Genomic DNA, 19,646 nt, shown 5'->3' on the forward strand with positions numbered 1-19,646 from the left:
AAGTAAGTTGCATTTTTTGGGGGGTTACACTCTTAAAGTGCAATTTGAGCAAAGGTGTTGCATCGTGATTCTTGTGAATCCTTAAACCTTATTTGTCCTCGTACAGTTCACAAGTGCCCTCAAAGTCAGCTGTCCCATGTGAAAAAAAAATCGTCAAACACGCCAAAGTTGGGAGTATAGGCGTTATGCTTCCATCCCCAAATTTCAAACTTAACTCAATCACGTGCTACGCCACTTGTTTATTCTGTTCACTTCTCTTCCTTGTTCCCTTGCACCAATTGCTAACCACGTTTTACTATTTGGCGTTACAATTAATACCAACGAACCGGTTTAGAACTTTAGATAACCGCAATCCTTACACTCCTCGTAAAACTATAGGTCCAATTGAAATGCCAAAATTGGTGCCACCCTTAATATAGTGTTATATAAACCAATTCAGTGGCATCTTAATTAGAAGAAAAAAACACAAAAGTGTGAAACAGAAATACCAACACATTGTTTTTGCAAGTAAGCCCCCCATAATGGAAATTACCCAACCAAACCCTCACCTAAATGAAAGGACTTAGTTGGTATTATTGGATATCAAAGAAACAAGGAAAGCCCATCAAATAGCCCAAGTCCGTTAGAAAGTGACACGTCATTATATCGCACAATACTAAACCCATCGATTAGCTCTACTCAGAGTGAAGCTCTCGAATACTAATACTATAAAATAAACACAAAATTAGTGATTCAATTGAAATTCGAGTTTCCTTTTTAATCACCTGGTTTTTTTTTTTAAATTTGAAGGAGATCCAATCCAAATGCATCGAATGCCAATCACCTGAAATTCCGCCAGATCTCTCCCTCTTACACGCTCTTGATAAACCGAAACGAAGCAATAGCTATAGCATCACACACACACACCACCGCTAGGGTTAGGGTTAGGGTTGGGGGTGTTCCGAAGTAACAACAATGGCGGTCTCCGACGGCGTCGTGAAGAAAATCGTCCTCTCCTACACCTACGTCGCGATATGGATCTTCCTCAGCTTCACGGTCATCGTGTACAACAAGTACATTCTGGATCGCAAGATGTACAACTGGCCCTACCCGATCTCGCTCACCATGATCCACATGGCGTTCTGCTCCTCCCTCGCGTACATTCTCGTTCGCGTCTTGAAGCTCGTTGAACCGGTTTCGATGTCGCGTGATCTCTACCTCAAATCCGTTGTTCCAATCGGTGCACTCTATTCACTTTCCCTCTGGTTTTCCAATTCCGCGTATATATACCTCTCTGTTTCGTTCATTCAGATGCTCAAGGCGCTTATGCCTGTCGCGGTTTATTCAATTGGTGTTATTTTCAAAAAAGAGGCCTTTAAGAACGAGACCATGGCGAACATGGTTTCCATCTCGCTCGGTGTAGCGGTTGCGGCTTACGGCGAAGCCAAATTCGATGCATGGGGTGTTACCCTGCAGCTTATGGCGGTTGCGTTTGAGGCAACACGGTTGGTTCTGATTCAAATTTTGCTCAATTCGAAGGGGATTTCGCTGAACCCTATCACCTCGCTTTACTACATTGCTCCCTGTTGCTTGGTGTTCTTGTCCGTGCCTTGGATTATCATGGAGTACCCTTCGTTGAGGGACAACTCTAGCTTCCATTTGGATTTCGCGATTTTCGGCACGAATTCGGCTTGTGCTTTCGCGTTGAACCTCGCAGTTTTCTTGCTGGTGGGAAAGACTTCGGCTTTGACAATGAATGTTGCTGGGGTGGTCAAGGATTGGCTTTTGATTGCGTTCTCTTGGTCTGTGATAAAGGACACTGTGACCCCGATTAACTTGATTGGTTACGGGTTGGCGTTTTTGGGGGTTGCGTATTATAATCATTGCAAGTTGCAGGCTTTGAAGGCTTCGGAGGCGCAGAAGAAGGCTCTGCAGGCTGATGAAGAGGCTGGGAGGTTGTTGGAGCAGAAGGATGGAGAAGGGACTGGAAGGAAGAACGACAACCAGAACTGATTCAAGTGCTGATCTCATTATTTGGTCACTCTCTTCGATTAATGTTGGATGACGCAGGTTTTGTTTTTGGTTTTGTTCTGTAATGTACTCTGCTATTAGGTAATTATTATTATCGTCGTCGTTATTGTTATTATCGTTATAATTATATTATTATTATGATGTTACATGTTACTTCTCACAGTTTAATTTTCATACCCATATTTAGTTATGTATTGGAGGCTGAGATTGACTTTTGTTCCTTATATTACTGATTCGTGTTTATGGGTAGCTAATGAAATTGCATTATGATTTTTAATAATTTATTAATGTCCTGCAAGTTTATTGTGGAACAGCTAAGTTGATGGTTGTTATTTCTAAGTTTGCGGTTATAGTTCTCGCTTTCGCTTCATTCTTTTTGGATGTTGAGATCATGTTTGCTTTATGCCTTTATCATTCAGATTCGGATAGTACTAAATGTGATACTGACATTTAATTTTTGGGAGAAAGGAAAGATTTCTGTGTAACCGGTATGTGTTGTGAACCCTTTTCGAGCACAGAGAATTAAGACGGAAAATAGAAAACTAAAAATGAATTCATTCTTCTCCCTTAGTGCACTCACGCACTAAACAGAACTCAATTGTAGAACATATCTCACTCATGTTATCTATTATTTAATAACAATCCTCTTAATACTTCTTATGGACCTTTACATTATAACTTGGGCCATAACAGTATGTTTATAATATTGAACAACTTCTCTGTTTTAACTCTACTCCCCTGAATTGCATTTTTTCCTGGGTTCAAAATCCATTATTAATAGTGGAGAGATTTTAGTGTGTACATCCCCTGGCTACACGGCTTAAGTTTAGGAACTACTTTCTGCATGATCACCAATCGTTTATTCTAAATCCACTGTTTACGGTTTCCTATCGTCACATTCTTGGAACACCCCCTGATCTGCGTGTTTCGTATTACCTTGTTTTCTTCATCACGCTTTTAATACTGTTTTATTGGATTTACTTTGCTCATTCGAACTTTTAGTGGACTTGTGTGGGATTAAAACTTACGCTTTATGTATGAATTTTGCTATCTGTGCAAATCGATAGTGAGTAGTAGCCATCCACGAGCAACCTCACTCATTTCCTCACGCATTTCTAGTTCCACTTTTGGTTGGTTGAGGTTGCTGTCAGTTCTTTCTTTGTCGTTTGGAACTTGATATGTTTCTCGTGAGAGTACATGTTAGTTCTGAAATTTGCTTCAAGGGGCATCTCTATCCGGAACTTGGTCACTTTCATTATCATCGTGGAATAGAAAACAAAGATACTGTAAATGATGATCATGCCACAAGTTTCTAAGTGATTTAAACTGCTTATACAGCGTTTCTCAATCGCTCATAAGAACCGATCAATCATAATTACCCTAAAATATTGGTTATTTATCCTTTGTTGGCATAGTGGCAAATATTAGACCGTTCAATTACAAATAATGAGATTTAGGTATTAAAATAGAAGGCGACAATCCAACGAGGTTAGTCTAATGGTTAACAATATGATTGCCTAGGTTTGAGTAAGAAATGAAGGCGACAGGTATGCTCAACAATAAATCAAAAACTAATTGCATTTATTTCAACTAAACTTTCTGGAAGAACTTTTAATAAATCGACAATTTTATTTACCTTTGAATTTAAGTGTTATTAAACATCCAGTGTCAATCTGAGTGCATTTATTTCGACTGAACCTTTCTGGGAGAACTTTTAAAAAATGAACTTTACATATTTTTTTTTGACATTTTATCTTTAAATTGAAGTGTTATTAAACATCTACTTTGTGTACATGTTATATTTGTGTGCCTGCACGTTCTCTTACTCGCACTATTGCTACTCTGGATTCGGGCATCGGCCAAAAATCATCCTTTGAGCATTGGTTCTCCCGTATTCCAAATCAGGTTTAGTTCTGTCACAAACTCTTATGTTTGGTTTTCAGATAACAAAGTATTTTTGAGATAAAATTAATTTTATCAAATGATCAATATCTTTGCTTTTATTTTTGTTTTACTTTTATCTGTTGGATTCACCAAACATATGTAACATTGATCCAAACATGGAGAATCGTATGTAACTGGAATTGTCCCTTTTTGGGCCATACAAGAAAGTGCATCACATCTGCTTGTCAAAAAAAGAAGGAAAGTGCATCACCCACGAATTTGTTGATGTGACACTTTTTTCAAATGAAAGCTCAAACGGCTTGAAGCAAACTAATACTTCAAAGCATTTCATTCACCATTCATTCATTAGCATTTCATTCACCAGTCATTCATTAGCTATTAGTTGGTCACACGTCCGAAGCAGTTCAAATTCGAAACACGCATTTTCGCCTCTCCTCCGATTCGGGAAGCCTTTGGGATGGGAAACTTTGTTGGATTCTAATTGTCTTGATCTAGTAAGAGGAGAGAATCAGATACGGAAGATAAATTTCATTTTGAAAGATAGAGATATTCCAACAGGAATTACAGATTTGTTTCGTAGTACCAAGGGAAATCGTGCAGCATAAAATAACGAACCAAACTAGTTTCAGTATGGATTTATTTACTTTTCCTGAAACTCATTTCTACCTTTTCCGGTAGGGAAATTAGTCATTACTGGATGATCAAATTCAAAGCTATGTCTACTCTTCCTTGGGTTAGTTTTGTTCCTCATTTTCGGGCTAGAGCTTCGGCCTTTTCTTGTGTATTTTGCACTGGGTTTTATTAAAGAAAATGTTTCTTGGACCAATTTTTTGTATAAAATTCTAGTGAAAAAAAAAGAAAAAGGTGGAGGTTGTTATTGGTCCCTACATCATGGGGGAGATTTTTTTTTTTCTTCCAAAAACGTCCTTTTTGCGGAATCATGATTCCTTTCCGTTGTTGTACCCATGCAACAAAAATATGTTTCCACTATTTATATTTTTTTTTCAGCTCCAAACAACACAATGAAAAATATATTTTCGTTGTTATAAAAAAAATCAAAACATATTTCCGTTGTGTTATCTGAAACCAAAACATGATTTTATTCTATATTTTTTAAACTATCAATGAGACTTTCATTGATAGCACAAGCTGTGCAAAAATTACAACGAGAGTAGCAAATACACAGAACCTACATATTCTTAACCCAAAGCACCATAAAAATAAACTGTGCTTGGTCGAAAATAAAAAAAAAAGCAGAGCACTTTTAGAGTATCCATAAGTGCATCTAGCTAGTGGCAAGTATTCTAGATATTACAACAAAGGGATCGGATCTAAAATTATACAACAGATCATTGCAAATTAAAGATACGAAATCTACAAAGAGGAGCCACACCACCATGACAATTACAATTAGTTTAATCCTGCCAAGCATACAACAGAATTTGTTTGTTACACCACCATGATTTCGTTGTACATAAAACAATCAAAACATGTTTTCATTTTTAATATTTTTCTCTGATCATTGTGAGATAAAGCAAAGGTTGTAGTCATTGTGACACTACTTAGAACTCAATTATGTCATACATCTATGTTCTATGCTCTATTTGGATTGGAAGTGAAACAAATAAGGAAGAAATAAGGAAAATATGGAAAATCTTCTCCCTCCCTGTCTGAATGAGGAAAAGAGTGAGTTAAAATAAATAAACAAACTATATATATAAAAAGTTCATTATATTAACTATGAAATTAAATTTAACTAAAAAAAATTAAAACTTTTTGTTACATTATTTTTCCTAGCGTAAATGCGTGGTTTATTACTCCGGGAAAAAAAAACTCGATGCACAAGAGAAGAATGCTATAATAAAACGACTGTATAATCAATGCCCTTATTGAAATTCTGTTAAGATTGAAAACATCATGGATTCATGGTTAAGAAACCATAAAGAAGGCTTGGTTGGGTGATGAGATGCTAATCAAAATGTTATATCATATCCCAAGAATCTCAAGACATGATTGTGCGTGTGCCAAGTAATTGTGATCGGATGTAAATAACTCAACATTAACTGAATTGGATCAAGGACCATTTTGATGGAGGGGATCAAGATACAATCCGATTTGGAGATTACACAACCTCCTAACATCAAATACTAAGTATGTAGGGATTAATTTCTAGAGATTAAAATATGATCGGATCCAGAGGGTTTAAAAATTAATGCACTATCACTTTATCATCGATTACGTTCCACTATGCTCTAGCATCTGTATATCCATAGAATATGAATCATGCATAATATATATGTATGACGTTAACCCGTACGAGGAATGAAATTAATAAGCAAACATTTGTAGAGTTTCACATGCTCTATGGAATTCAAACATGCTATTAGATGCTTCACATGCTCTATTTTCATAGATGGTACTATAGCAGAATTTCACTTTACTGGCTAAAATGAGATTAGAAATAGAAGTATTGATATCGACAACAATATTCCATTATAGAAACTTAAAATTTCAAAAACATATATACTTACTTCTGTCTACAATTCACTTCACAATTTGTTTTACTAGTTTTCATTGATTTAGACAAATACGATCAGTTCTTTACTTTTTTTTGACGGAATTAAAAAACTGAACACCAAACCAGATTCTAAATACTAATTATACTAGTGCAAACTGGTTGGTGTGTTGTGATTTTAAAACCATGTGTATCATCATCCTTCGTAGAGAAGTACTTTTATCCCATTGAAAAAGGACACACGAGCAGTGAGCTAGTTCTTTTTGTAAATTAATGGTATATTCGTATATTGACATTTGACAAGATTCGGATATTTTATAGTTAACGTTCTCTTCGATTAAATCATAAATGTTCATTACATTTAACTGTCCACAATAATTTGTCAATTTATTTTACAATTGATCGGTTGGTCACAAAGAATACAAGATTGATCCATGCTAATAAAGAATAAAGATTCCTCAGTTGAAATCAAAATTGTACGTTCATTGTCACTGGGTTGGTCAATAAACCAATTTTTTTTAAAAAAATGAACTAATCTTGCAAAGCAATCAATTAATTTTCATTAAAATTAACCAATAGTAAAATAAACTGACCGATGACTGCAAAACGCTATGTAACGTAAACAAGTGATTTACTGTTTTAAAGTAAGAAAAAACCGCTTTAATATAGATACTAAAATCGGATCCAATTGTAAGTTTATGTTTTTGGAATGTTATGTACTTATGCTTTTTAGATTATTCCACAAAGGAGGTCTTCCCAAAGCAATGGCTCAGAATCAACGTGCGTCCAATAATGGAAATGTCGGTTAAGACTTAAGACTCGTAAAAGACTTGTAGTGAATAATCCCCAATTTTAGCTCATAATACAGCATACTCTTTTTCAATTCAATTTTGGAGTAATATACCCCATAATTAATAATGGTGTGAATCCATTCATTTCAATGTTGATCTATTTACAGTCCGCAAATGTCCAATCCTATATATAAATTTTAGGCTTTAAATGTTCAACTTAAATTATTAGGAATGTGACCTAAGATTTTTCTTATAGAACTCTAATTAACATTCCTCCTTTCCTTCAATTAGATTAGAGTTGACATAGCCTGCAGGGCCAAATGTGGCTGTTACGATTAGTGTTTCCATATTCTTTCCACTGTTGACACGACGGAAAAGAAAAGAAGATACCGAATCTGGCTCTTACAAAGATACCAGATAGGGATCTTAATATAAGCAATAGTATTTTTTTTTTCCAACAAGATAAGATATAGGCCAATTAATCACTGATTTATAACGCAGCGCCTAAAACGAGGAGAAGAAAAATTGGACCATGTGAATGGCTATAGTGAGGTGTTTCAGGTGGCGATAAGACAGCAAAAACGTAACATGAAGATGAAGCATGTGACTTTGTATCTATGGATATGGATCTCCTCTAAATTCTGGTAGTTGAATCAGCCAAATAAAGTGGACAAACTCGTGGTTTGAGTATCACGACGCTTTACGTTCATGGAGGGACGCAAATCCTACACTTCCAACTAACAACTTTTTTTTTCTTTTAAAAAAACAACTAATCAATTAAAGAAGTTTTTTTATTATTTAAGAAATGAGTTGTCTTTCCTAAAATTAGTGAAAATACAGTAAGCAATCTTAATTCTTGATGAAAAAAATTAATTATTGATATTTTAATACATGCCTAATTTGTTAAGCATCTGCATGAATGCTGATAATTGTTTTTTCAGTAATTACTAAGAATATTTATTTATCCTCTAAAGTGAAATGCTTATCTTAGAGAAGTCGAATACTTTAAAATTGTTGTTATAGAAAAATTAGAGTTTAATTTTTATATATTATAAATGTAATTTTTTTATATTATCAATTAATTAAAATATTTAAATATAATTAGTAGAATAGTTGTTATAAAAATTAATTATTTTATCATATAGAACAATCAATCATTTAATACGATTAAAAAATATTCGGCATTATTAATACCTTCTAATTAAATTCTAAACATTACTTGAAGGGCATAATTATCCATCAATGGAGTAGTTTGGGTATGTTTAGATAAATTTTTTCATATATAAAAATATCTACAATGCATAATTACTCAAGTAAATTATTTATCTTAAATTTATGAGTCTTATAATGACACATAGATTTAACTCATTTAAGAACTCTACACAAAAATTATTTCAATACTAAGGTCACTAAAATGAACCTTTAACTCAATTTTTTCTCATTTTTATGTTGATTTTTGGCATGAAAAGTGTCCTTTTTATTAGTAAAAAATAGTTAAGTAATATAAGCAATTATGCATATATAATAAACTTCACAAAAAAATGCCAACAATAATTTTTGTTAAGCAATGGAGGATCTTATTTTTAAGTAACCCACGTAAGCAAACATGTTGTAGATGCACTTAGTACTTATAGGAGAAAAAATAACTTATTTAAAATAATTTAAATTTTAAAACCATGAAAAGGGAATTCATGAATGACATGTCAATTTTCTAAGAAATAATACTTTAAAATTAAAGATTAAGTCAGTTTCTGAGATCGTGCATTAATTAATTTATAAAAATATATGTTTGAAAAAATGTAACACTAAAAATAATCACAAATACGTGTTAAATCCTAGTTATGAAAAGCTAATATTTAATTAGGCAGATAAGTAGAGAACAAATTTTGTTTAAAAAAAAGCAGAGAACAATTTAACTCAACATTACATTACACGTTCAAAATATCAAAATAATATAATAATAATCTTGTTGATCTAAGGAAGAAGTAAGTTATTAAATAAATCCCTTTATTATAAATTTAAATTCTTGAACGATTACTTTTGTGAATTATTATGAAGTTGGGTGCTTTTATTAAATTAAGTAGTTCACTTTTTGGTAATTTTAGAAAGAAAGGATAAGACGAGAAAGAAGTGCGAGAGAATAAAATTTTCTACTGTTCGAGAAATGAGAGAAGTGGGAGAAGAGAGTAAAATTTGATGGGATCACAAATCTCTCTCAAAATGAAGAGATTTGAGGAAGAAGAAGTGAAAAAAATAATAACGTGAGACCCATTAAAAATTAAAATGATATATTTTAGACCATGTAAGTATATCATAAGAGGCAAATATGTCTATATAAGAAATATTAACTTTTCTTTCTCTTCTACTTTTTTCGGTCCAAATAATTTAAAATTCTATTCATTTTCTCTTTTCTTATATTTATTTCCACCCCACTTTTTTCGTGTAATTTTTTTTATTATTCAAACAAAGCATAAATTACGTAATACTGCAGATGCCACATTTTTTAGTGATAAAAATGTAGCAGACTTTGGAATATGTTTAAAGAATAATCAAAGATCATTTTGCCCTATGCCAATGGTTCAATACTTAAAGTCTTCAATGGCTGTGGGCTTGTTGAAAGCAATCAATAAGTAATAGGTTGAGCTTGGAGTATGCATATTTTGAATTGATACCGTAAAACTGTGGTTGATAGCATTCTTCTTTTCATCCTTCTTTTCTTAAATGAGGATTTTTTGAATTTGCTTGCATCATTTTTCACTCTAAAAAACTCTTCAATACTAAGCCAAACTTCATATTTGAATTTATAAGGCGACCAGCATAAAAAATAATAATTTATAAGGCGACAAAAAAAATGTAGTGGCTTGTAAGTTTAGCTTGGGCGGCTATTTCTGGTACCTACTGATATACATATCTTCGTTAGAATTGCAACTTTTGTTCAAATTCCAGTAGAAAAAAAAAAGAATTAAATTAGACGTGACATTTTTCGTTAAAGTTTTCAAAGAAATAAATGATGTAGACAAAAGAACACGCACGAGTCACGTGGCTGCTTTTTTTTTTTTTAAAAAAAAATCCTGAAAATTTGTGAACCTCACATTCGTATTTGAAAGTTGTAATCATTAAAAAAGGATAAAATTGAAAGAATGTCTATATAACTTTTCAAAAATAAATGGGAAAAGTTACAAAATCAGTAAACTATTTGTAAGGTGCTCCACCAAATTTTCTGTTCAATTAATTTGATTATTAACTTTTTTGCGTAAAAAAAATATAGAAAACAAAAATTTGAATCTTATTTGGATAAATATTTCAAAAGTCAAAACTAATTTATGTATAAGTTAATTTGTAGAAATTTCCTAAAAATTATGAAAGAAACTTTCTAAAAAATTCTATAAAACTTTATTTTTACTTATGAAAAAGTTAATTTCAATTATGAAAGAAACTTTATTCATTTTACCTTTTTTTTTCTTATAAATTCAAATTCATGAAAAGATTTTTTTCAAACAAGACCATGATTTAATTTTAGTTTCCTATGCAGGAAACAATCTTACTTGAAGTATGCTCAAATATTAAACATTATATTTCTTTGAATAAAAGTTAAAAGTGTAATTCAACGTTTTTGGGAAAAGCTATTTTCGGTACTGCCCCAAACACAAGACGGGTAAATTATTTAGGATGATAACACAGAAAAGGGATGAACTTTGATTCTAGAATTAATTTCTAATGCAAAGCTTTGAGAACGAAAGAGGCGGAGGCAAAGTGTAAACTAGGTTTAAAAGATGTTTCTCTTGCTATGCCTAGACGGGTAAAGTATTTATTATGTTAGGTCTCCAGGAAAAAGAGAGGAAAAGAGCAGCTATTTTCTTAAAGTATTTATGTAACTTTAATTATTAATCTATTTAGTATTGTAGTGACTAAAGTGTGTTTTTTTCTTTCTTAATAAGTTGTTTTTTTTAAAACCTTAATTTTTTTGTTACTTTTAGTTTCAAAAGTTTTCACCTCAATTTTTTTAGATTTAAAATTATATTTGATCTCTGTCGTGAACTATTTACATTCTATTAAGAGTCTCACATCACATTGAGTATAATAAATCTGTTGTGATACTTAAATTTTGAGATTCTTTTACTTAATGAACTATTTTTCTTTTTTGGATGGGGGATGGGATTATAAACTCTCCTCTTGTGTTTATTAAGTCTTAACACATTCCCTTTCTATCAATCTTATACCAAAAGTTAAAAAAAAATTAAAAAATATGAAACTAACTTAATTTTTTGTAAGTTTGTATGTAAGGCTGACAATTTTTATATGTCACATTCACGAGACATTTTGTACACATTTACATCTCAAGTTTATCAATTAAATTATATATAGTAACAAAAAGACAATCAATTATATTATGAAATGTTAACAGAATAAAAAAATCAGAATAAGAAAATATTAACAAATTAAAAAGAAAGCCTGATGATTGAGAAAAGTGTAACAGACCAGAAACTATGTTACACGCTTAATTATGCGTACAAAGATGCCAACCCAAACATTATTCTATAATATCAGGAAGAGAAACACAAAATCAATCCATTCTTCGGATACATACACATAACAGCCTATCTACAAAGCAGCAAAACCATATGATAGCATTAATAATGGGTATAAAGACTATATATATAATCCCCAAATCCTAAAAACTATTCAGCCTTCAGCACTTTTCCTCTGCTGTGGACCCATTAACTGGCCCCATTTGCATAGCAGCTGGTTGTTTAGGTTTCTTAGGTTTGAACCAAACTGCACATACCGCAAATGCTGCAAAGTTAACGAAACTAAGTATGGTAAGCAGTGCATAGAACAAATCGAGCCTGCCCTTGTTTATGCTGTCTGCTAGCCACCCTTGCCCATCTCTTGTCCCAGTAACTTTCTTAACAACCGAGACAAGGAAACTGCTGAAGAAGAAACCGAGAGACAAAGTTGTGAGAAAGAGACCAGTGCTCATGGTTTTCATTCCTTTTGGTGACCGTGTTATGAAGAAATCAAGTTGGCCTGTGTATATGAATGCTTCACCAGAACCCACCAAGAAGAACTGTGGGATCAGAAGGAAAACGCTTATAGGAAGTGTTGTTGTTGCTTGGTTGCCGCCACTAACACTTTTTGCAACGGATAACCGTTTCCTCTCGCATACAGAAGCAGCCGCCATTCCAAAAATGGAAAATACAAGCCCAATTGCTATCCTTTGTAGGTCAGTGAAACCTGGAACACATGAAAAAAAAAAACATTAAATTTTGTGAGACATGGGATATCAACATGCATGCTATTTGTATCTAATTAAAGTTTGGTATTTAGTTGACTATATGTTAATATATATGATGCAAAAATGGTCAATCAGTCGTCGCATGTTATATATGTATGGGCTTCACATGCAGCTTTCTGCTAGTGCTATATAGATATATAATAGGCTTAAATAATTTTTAAATATTTAATATATAGTGGATTTTTATTTTAAGTTTTTAATAAAAAAAATTATCATTTTAAATTTTTGATACATTAAAATTTTTATTCTAAATTTCTGCATTGGATATATATTGAGGATTTCAAACATATTTAAGTTTATATAATAATATTATGATTAATTATGACATAATAATTCAAATTGTATAATGTCAATAATTATATAATTAATATGAGAAAGTAGGTTTACTTAATTAGGGCATGGTCTTTGATCTGATTAGTACTTTTTGAGGTAACTAATAAATCTAATAATGCATGTACTGTCTTGGATATATCTACCTGGTTTGCCGTTCCACTTTTTCCAAAGGGGCATGATGAGTCGGTCATAGACAGCCAGAGTGATTAGTATTGCAGCCACAAAAAAGACTGTGACAGAGCCTGCAGGGATTTGGAAACTCCCAATATTCCTTTCCATGGTGGAGGCTTGCTCAACTGAAAAGGTGATCAACTGTGCGTAAATGGTCCAAAATATGATGGTTGTGGCCCACACTGGCAGAAGTCTCACCATCATTTTCACCTCCTCTACCCTTGTTAGTGAGCATAATTTCCATGGGTTTGGTCCAGAACCACATAAATTTGTCTCAAAATCATCTTCTGCCACAATGGCTGCTTTCTCCAAGAAACTATATACTTAAAATAAAAAGAGTATGTGAGGAAATTATTTAGACGTCACAATTTTATGAAACCGCACAATAACTTGCTAGCTCCCACAAGGGTGAACAAAGATAATAATAACTTAATAAGCTTAATTACCGGAACTGTTCGGTGTGCTCTATTCTTGAAGCCTCGGGAGTGTCCTCATACAAAGAACCAACATTGTATGGGAGTTGCATCTTTCTTTTCTTTATTGATGCAGCAATAACTTGGAAAATGTGGACAATGGGGCTCCCCAAACTCCTCTTGTATCTGTATCTTTTAGTTCCTGATAAGAACACGATAATGGCTATGATCATAGAGACAGAACATATTCCATACGCCAAGCTGCGACTCACTTCATCTTGCAGATAGACAAGTACTGTGACAGCTGCCAGAGTTCCAAAACTGATGAAGAAGAAAAACCTGTTGAAAAAATAGGCCATTTGCGATTTCTCCTTCTCATCTTTCTCATCGAATTGGTCAGAACCAAATCCTGAAACACTGGACTTGAGGCCACCAGTTCCTAGTGCAATAAGGTACAGTGACAAGTACAAGATTCCCATTTGGAATCCGTTGGCTTGTTTGCAGCTGTCACTGTTAGCATGGCAAGGTGGTGGACGTAGCCCTGGCAATTTTGTTGAGATTGCTAATGTAGCAGTACCCTGAAATCACCATACATGCATATATAGTTAAAACTTTCCACTTTAAACAAAGGGTAAATTACACGGACTCTCATTTGCTCTTATTTACACATGATACTTTTCGGTTTTTTAACCAAACAAAAAATCTCTTAATTTTTGGGGGTTTGATCCCCTCTTAGGAGTAAAAAAATTTCATCAATCCCCACAGGCTCAAAGTAAAGTAAAAAAATAAAAAAAGGTACTAGGTGTAATAATAAAAACAAAACTCAGGAGGAGTGCCTGTAATTCACTCTTATATAATTGAATATGCCAATAAGGTTGACTTAATTTTTATGACAAAAGTAGTCACTAGTAATTGATGTAACTAACCAGTGTTTGTATTGAAGCAAAGATTCCAATTGTCTTGTATCTGCCAAGGAAGGAATCTGCTAGAAAACCTCCCAGCAAACACAGGAGAAATGATGTGCCCATAAAGTCAGTCACAGTGTTGGCTGCAGTTGAGCTTGGCAGATGCATGATTGAGATCATGTATGTTACCAGGTTCACTGCAATCCCCATGGTGGAGAGCCTCTCCACGATTTCAATCCCTGTAACAATTTTTAGAGTTAATTACCTTCTATTAATTTATGTAACTTATTTATTCTGTGAAAATTAATACTGGCTTCATATTTATTATTTTGTGCACCAGAAAAAAAAGGACTGAAAAAAGGTTTTGGAGAAGCAGGTGATTAGCGCATGTGTTATAATATAAAATAAAAAAAGTGAATTAATTCTGTTCGTAAGTAGAGGCTGTAAGTGAAAAGTGAATTGCCTAATATATTGAAAAAAAGCCGAAAATGAATGGATAAAGTAAGCTCAACTTTTAGAAAGTGAGATGATAAAGTATGGTGAAAAGGAGTAGACGAATGGAATATTGTTATATTCATTAACATCACAAAGATTGTATGCAATATTATGCTTTTCTCTCCTCCAAGTCTAAACAGAAGGTGACATATATGAATTTATCCTCAATCAGAAGTATGTACGTACATGCTTTGGTTAGTATTCCACTTGGTTTGTCTCCTTCCTCATATGCAATCATTGCCCCAAAAAATATTATAGATAAGATAAAATGGAATATTACAGCAGGTTAACGGTTTATTATGGTAACACATAAACTTTTAGGAGCCTTGTCTGCCTCAAGCTACTGTTACTACGAGGAGCCGTGTTGGACACAACTAGCCTCTATTTAAGAAACATATTTTGTGAATATTAAAATGGGACAACAAAAGTATCCCCTTAAACTTTGGGGTGTATTTTTGAAACGTGTGTATATCAGAAAGATAAACTGAGATATAAAGATAATTAAATATGATACTGTATACCGTTTTAATATTTATGCAACGAAACTATTTTTTTTTTTTTTATATACGAAACTAGTTGTTTAAAGTTTCATTTTTATATGTAATTAATTTATATTTTTTCACAGGATCAACTACTCGGAAATCATACTAAATATAATAAAGTTACATACATGAGAATGTATGATTGGATAAATCTTTTAAAGTCAGTACATTTAAATTAATTTCATTAATTAGTTAGTGCATGTTTGAGTTTCTGTTTGCAGCACCTTGAATATTTGCAGAAAGAATCCTTTGGTATCTTTTGGATTCAAAATATGTTCAGAGGTGGACTAACAGCTTTTTAAACATCCGCTTAGTCTTTAAAAGTGCAAACTCCTCTATTTTTTTTATGGCCTTCTGAATTATGGCTTTTTTTATAGGCAAATCTTGGATTCGAACCATGATTTCAATCCTTATACCCCTTCTCCCAACCATCAAACCACTTTATCACTCCATATACGTTGTATGCACCAATACCTATCTATTTCTGCATCACCGTTTGATGAAACACTCATTTTTACCCTGCAATATGTGAATTACCTTAACTTGTAACCAAGACATAGCTTCTTTATCCATGAAAACATTACCCACATGAAGGCGATGAAGGAAGTTATCATATTTTAGGTCTGGTGTAGTACTATATATATATATATATATATTATTTGAATGTTATCTTCTCACTAAATCTAATGTATTAAATATTCCAAAAGCAATAGCATAAACATGAGATGTAGAGAAGTGGTACAAACCTAAAATAAGAGCTGCGGGTACCCAACCACCTGTTTTGGACCTGTCTGCAGGGAAGCCTTTATAGTCCACGGCGTCTGCAACTGTCCAACTCATTTTTTCCTTCTGAAATAAAGTGACAAAATATTTTAAAAAAAGAGAACATATAACATTTTAAGTTACATGCTGCCATGGACCAAAAAACTATTCGGCAACAGATCTCAAACACTACTAGTACTAACCATTTTCTTAAGTTCCACGAAGAAAGAAACTTGAGTGCTACAATAGAAAGGCCTAGCTAGGTGGGAAGCTTTGTTCTTCTAAACTTCAACTCACAACTTAAGTTTGTGGTGAGAGGTTCCCCATTTATAGGCAAGGTGGACTCAACAAACACCAATGAGAATCTAAAAGCGACGACGTCCTGCCACTATTCATTTGAGACAGATCACTGCTTGTTTTTTTTTTTTTTTCCATAAAGGTAAGGATTAGGTTTGAGGCAATTTTTGTGGAAAGTTTTAGCTGGACTCAAACTTATTAATTTTGTGATCTGATATTTATTAAGAATATTAATTATTAAGTAAATATAAAGGTAATGTTGATTAACCAGGAGAGAATAAGAGGAATAATATGAGGAATCTAGAACATGCAACCATAGACCATAGTGGCATATATTGCAATCTCGTCTCTACTTTTATGGTACAATACATTGATTTGAGCTATGAAGGCTGTGAGCCACTCCACCTTTGGCCAACTCTTGAAGTGCTTTTGCTACCCCACACTTGAAAAGGATCTCTCTACCTTTGGTTCTTCTTTGTAGGTAGAAATGGACAGAATATATATGCAGCTAGCCGCTCAAGGTGTCAAATTAAAAGACTCTTGTTTTGAATTGAAAACCTTATAATTGATGTGTTTAATTAACTTAACATTAATCATTGTGGTTTTAACTATAAACAGACAGATCTTACCCAAACATCATTTTTTCAAAACAAAAAGGAGGGATCTGCCGCACTTAACTTCTATAAGGGATAAACATCTGTTGATTGGTATACGGAGGATCAACTTGTAAATTGACAAGCATATACACTATTTGAAATTCTTTTTTTTCTGGTGCACTTCTCAACTTCTTTTTCTTGGTTTAACATTTGAAGGTTCAGGTTTAGATGATTTATTAATTTCTAATTATATTACAAAATTGAAAAAGTAAAATTCTTACACCAACTGATTTCCACGTAGGACTTGTGAAATTATTGACTTTTTGACAAACTATAAGATTGAATATCGATTTTAATGAAACTTCGGTTGTACTCATAGTTATATATATAATGTTTAAATAATTTATGAATAAGAAGAATAAATTTAGATCATAATATTATATATGAATGGTTAATATTTAATAACTTTAACCATTTACAACAAGTTATATGATTTTTTCAAAAGTTCACATGATTTAGTTAATCTTAATTATTTATAATAAAATTTAATGGTCAATATAAAACATATAAAACATGCAACAATCTTTATGTTTTAAAAAAGAAAAACAGAAGGGGTGTTAAAGTTATAAGAGATAAATATACATATATGATAGCACGTACAAACTGTGTGATTTTTTTTATTTTTTTTATGTTGGAATAATGACACTGTATCTTAATACGTGCCACATTTTTGCAACTTGTGTCCAGTGAATAGAATGCTGGTTGCTGGAACATAATCAACCCGAGGAGGAAAGTAGATGATGTCATTGATCAAGTTGAGACGTTCCCTCAATTCTTTTTCAATCTCATGAAGCTTCTGGATGTCTAGCTAGCAGCAAACCCGAACATTATTCAGGGGAACTTCATCATTGCCAAAATCCAATGGAGATATCCATCTCTCCCTGTCACAGAAGGAGAAGCTTGGGATTCAATAATCTCTTCTTTGAGATGGATAACAAGATCACGTTGACAAAATTATCAAGAGAGTTCCAGATACTTCAGAACTAGTGGTTATCATCATAGAGTACCAACGAATGTTTGCAAGTAATCGTACCAATCATATAGGTTCTATGAGAAGATAGACAATTGTTCATCTTTATCTAATCTTCATATTTTTCATCATGTTCGTATTGTTAGTTGATTATTAATGAAATATCATAGGCATGTTTATGTAAAAAAAAAGTTTATTATCATGTGAGTATTTTGGATTATTGTATTCCAATGGAATGTGGACGTTAATTTATTTATTTTTGGTGAATAGGATATTAATTATTAAGATACTTGATTTTTTTTTTGGGTTTACAATTAAGATGTGTGTAAGTAAGAGTATTTTAATAAAGTTTCTTAAGTTTAAGGATCTCTGCTTATCAAATTTATTATTATTGTTGTTAAAGAGTTTTTGTTGTAGGTTGAGTTATAAAGAAAGAACTCTCAAGAACATCATTTTTTTAAAAAATATTATTTTTTAATATCATTTAAGAGAAAAAAAATTGTTTTTTGTTTTTTGTCCTGTGCAACTAAAATTTAAGAATCTAAAATAATTTTTTCTACTAAAAATGTTCTAAGGTCTTTAATTAGACCATGTAAAGGAATGTTTGACGAAGTAATTTTCTGATATGTGGGTGCTCATCTAAGAAAGGTTTTGTAAGCATTCTACACATATATTAAGAAAAATTAAATATTTATAATTAAGTAAAAATATTTGAATAACATAAGAAAACACCTAAAAATATATTTATGATAAAAGATAATTAAATTTAAATAAATTATAATTAAACATAATACGATGACATTTTCTTAAATTAAGTAATTAACATATATAACTTATTGAAGACAAACTTTTAAAATATTAAAATGCTTTATATATAAAAATTAGAATAATCTTCTAAATTCAGTCTCATTAATGGAGTGTATTGTAACCCATATATTTAATTTTTGTTCAAAACAATTTTATAAAATTTTATGCATGTGATTTAATATATATGTTTAATTTCAAAGATTTATTTAATTAGATCATATATCCATGATTTTTGAAAATAAGATAAGATTTGATAATATTTTCATTGAGGATGCATCCTCTCACAGAAGGTTAATGGGAGGATTGATATATTTGACTAATATAAGGCCTAATATTACTTATGCTATACAACATTTGAGTCAATTTGTCTTGTAATCCTTTTAACCTAAGTAATTTGAGGAGTTTAGCTTAAGTGGTTAGTTCTTAATCTGATCATGTAACTTGAGTTTGAGTTAGTTAGTTGAAAGTTAGTTATTCGAATAACTAACTATATAACTAGCAACAGTAGTGACTAGTCGTTGTAAGCTAATGTCATTCAATAATAATTTAATTTTTCTTTATTCTTTTTTTTTCTCAACTTCTTTAGCAAGTTTTTTTTTGTTGGAGTTTTATGCGTCAATGGCAGATGCAAGTTCTATGATGGTATAAGAGCTCATAGAACTTGCATTTGTCATTGCTAAAGAAGCTAAGAAAAAAAGAATAAAAGAAAACTTAATTATTATTGAATGAGATTAGCTTACAATGATTAGTCACTTGTTATATAATTAGTTGCTAGAAT

The 19,646-nt window shown here is 32.2% G+C and overlaps 2 protein-coding genes across 2 annotated transcripts; one reads left to right on the top strand and one right to left on the bottom strand.

Annotated features, from left to right (window-relative positions):
- The first annotated feature begins 758 nt into the window (after window positions 1–758).
- On the top strand, window positions 759–2,379 carry LOC100815504 (triose-phosphate transporter family protein). Its single transcript, NM_001254082.3, has one exon. The coding sequence runs from the start codon at window positions 955–957 to the stop codon at window positions 1,990–1,992; it is 1,038 nt and encodes a 345-aa protein (NP_001241011.1). The 5' UTR covers window positions 759–954; the 3' UTR covers window positions 1,993–2,379.
- A 9,301-nt stretch (window positions 2,380–11,680) lies between these two features.
- On the bottom strand, window positions 11,681–16,495 carry LOC100816561 (protein NRT1/ PTR FAMILY 6.2). The gene is made up of 6 exons (XM_006600689.3): window positions 16,342–16,495; window positions 16,123–16,225; window positions 14,361–14,578; window positions 13,468–14,012; window positions 12,994–13,337; window positions 11,681–12,456 (listed from the first exon to the last, which is right to left on the bottom strand). The coding sequence occupies exons 1-6, from the start codon at window positions 16,342–16,344 to the stop codon at window positions 11,912–11,914; spliced, it is 1,758 nt and encodes a 585-aa protein (XP_006600752.1). The 5' UTR covers window positions 16,345–16,495; the 3' UTR covers window positions 11,681–11,911.
- Between the last annotated feature and the right edge of the window lie 3,151 nt (window positions 16,496–19,646).

This window comes from Glycine max, chromosome 17, assembly GCF_000004515.6.
Source record: "Glycine max cultivar Williams 82 chromosome 17, Glycine_max_v4.0, whole genome shotgun sequence".
In the NCBI taxonomy this organism is placed as follows: domain Eukaryota; kingdom Viridiplantae; phylum Streptophyta; class Magnoliopsida; order Fabales; family Fabaceae; genus Glycine; species Glycine max.

Coding starts and splice junctions, on each gene's coding strand:
- LOC100815504 (NM_001254082.3), top strand. CDS start 955: ATGGCGGTCTCCGACGGCGTCGTGAAGAAAATCGTCCTCTCCTACACC.
- LOC100816561 (XM_006600689.3), bottom strand. Junction 14,013..14,360: donor TTGCTTCAATACAAACACTG/GTTAGTTACATC, acceptor TGGTGATTTCAG/GGTACTGCTACATTAGCAAT. Junction 12,457..12,993: donor AAAGTGGAACGGCAAACCAG/GTAGATATATCC, acceptor CATGTGTTCCAG/GTTTCACTGACCTACAAAGG.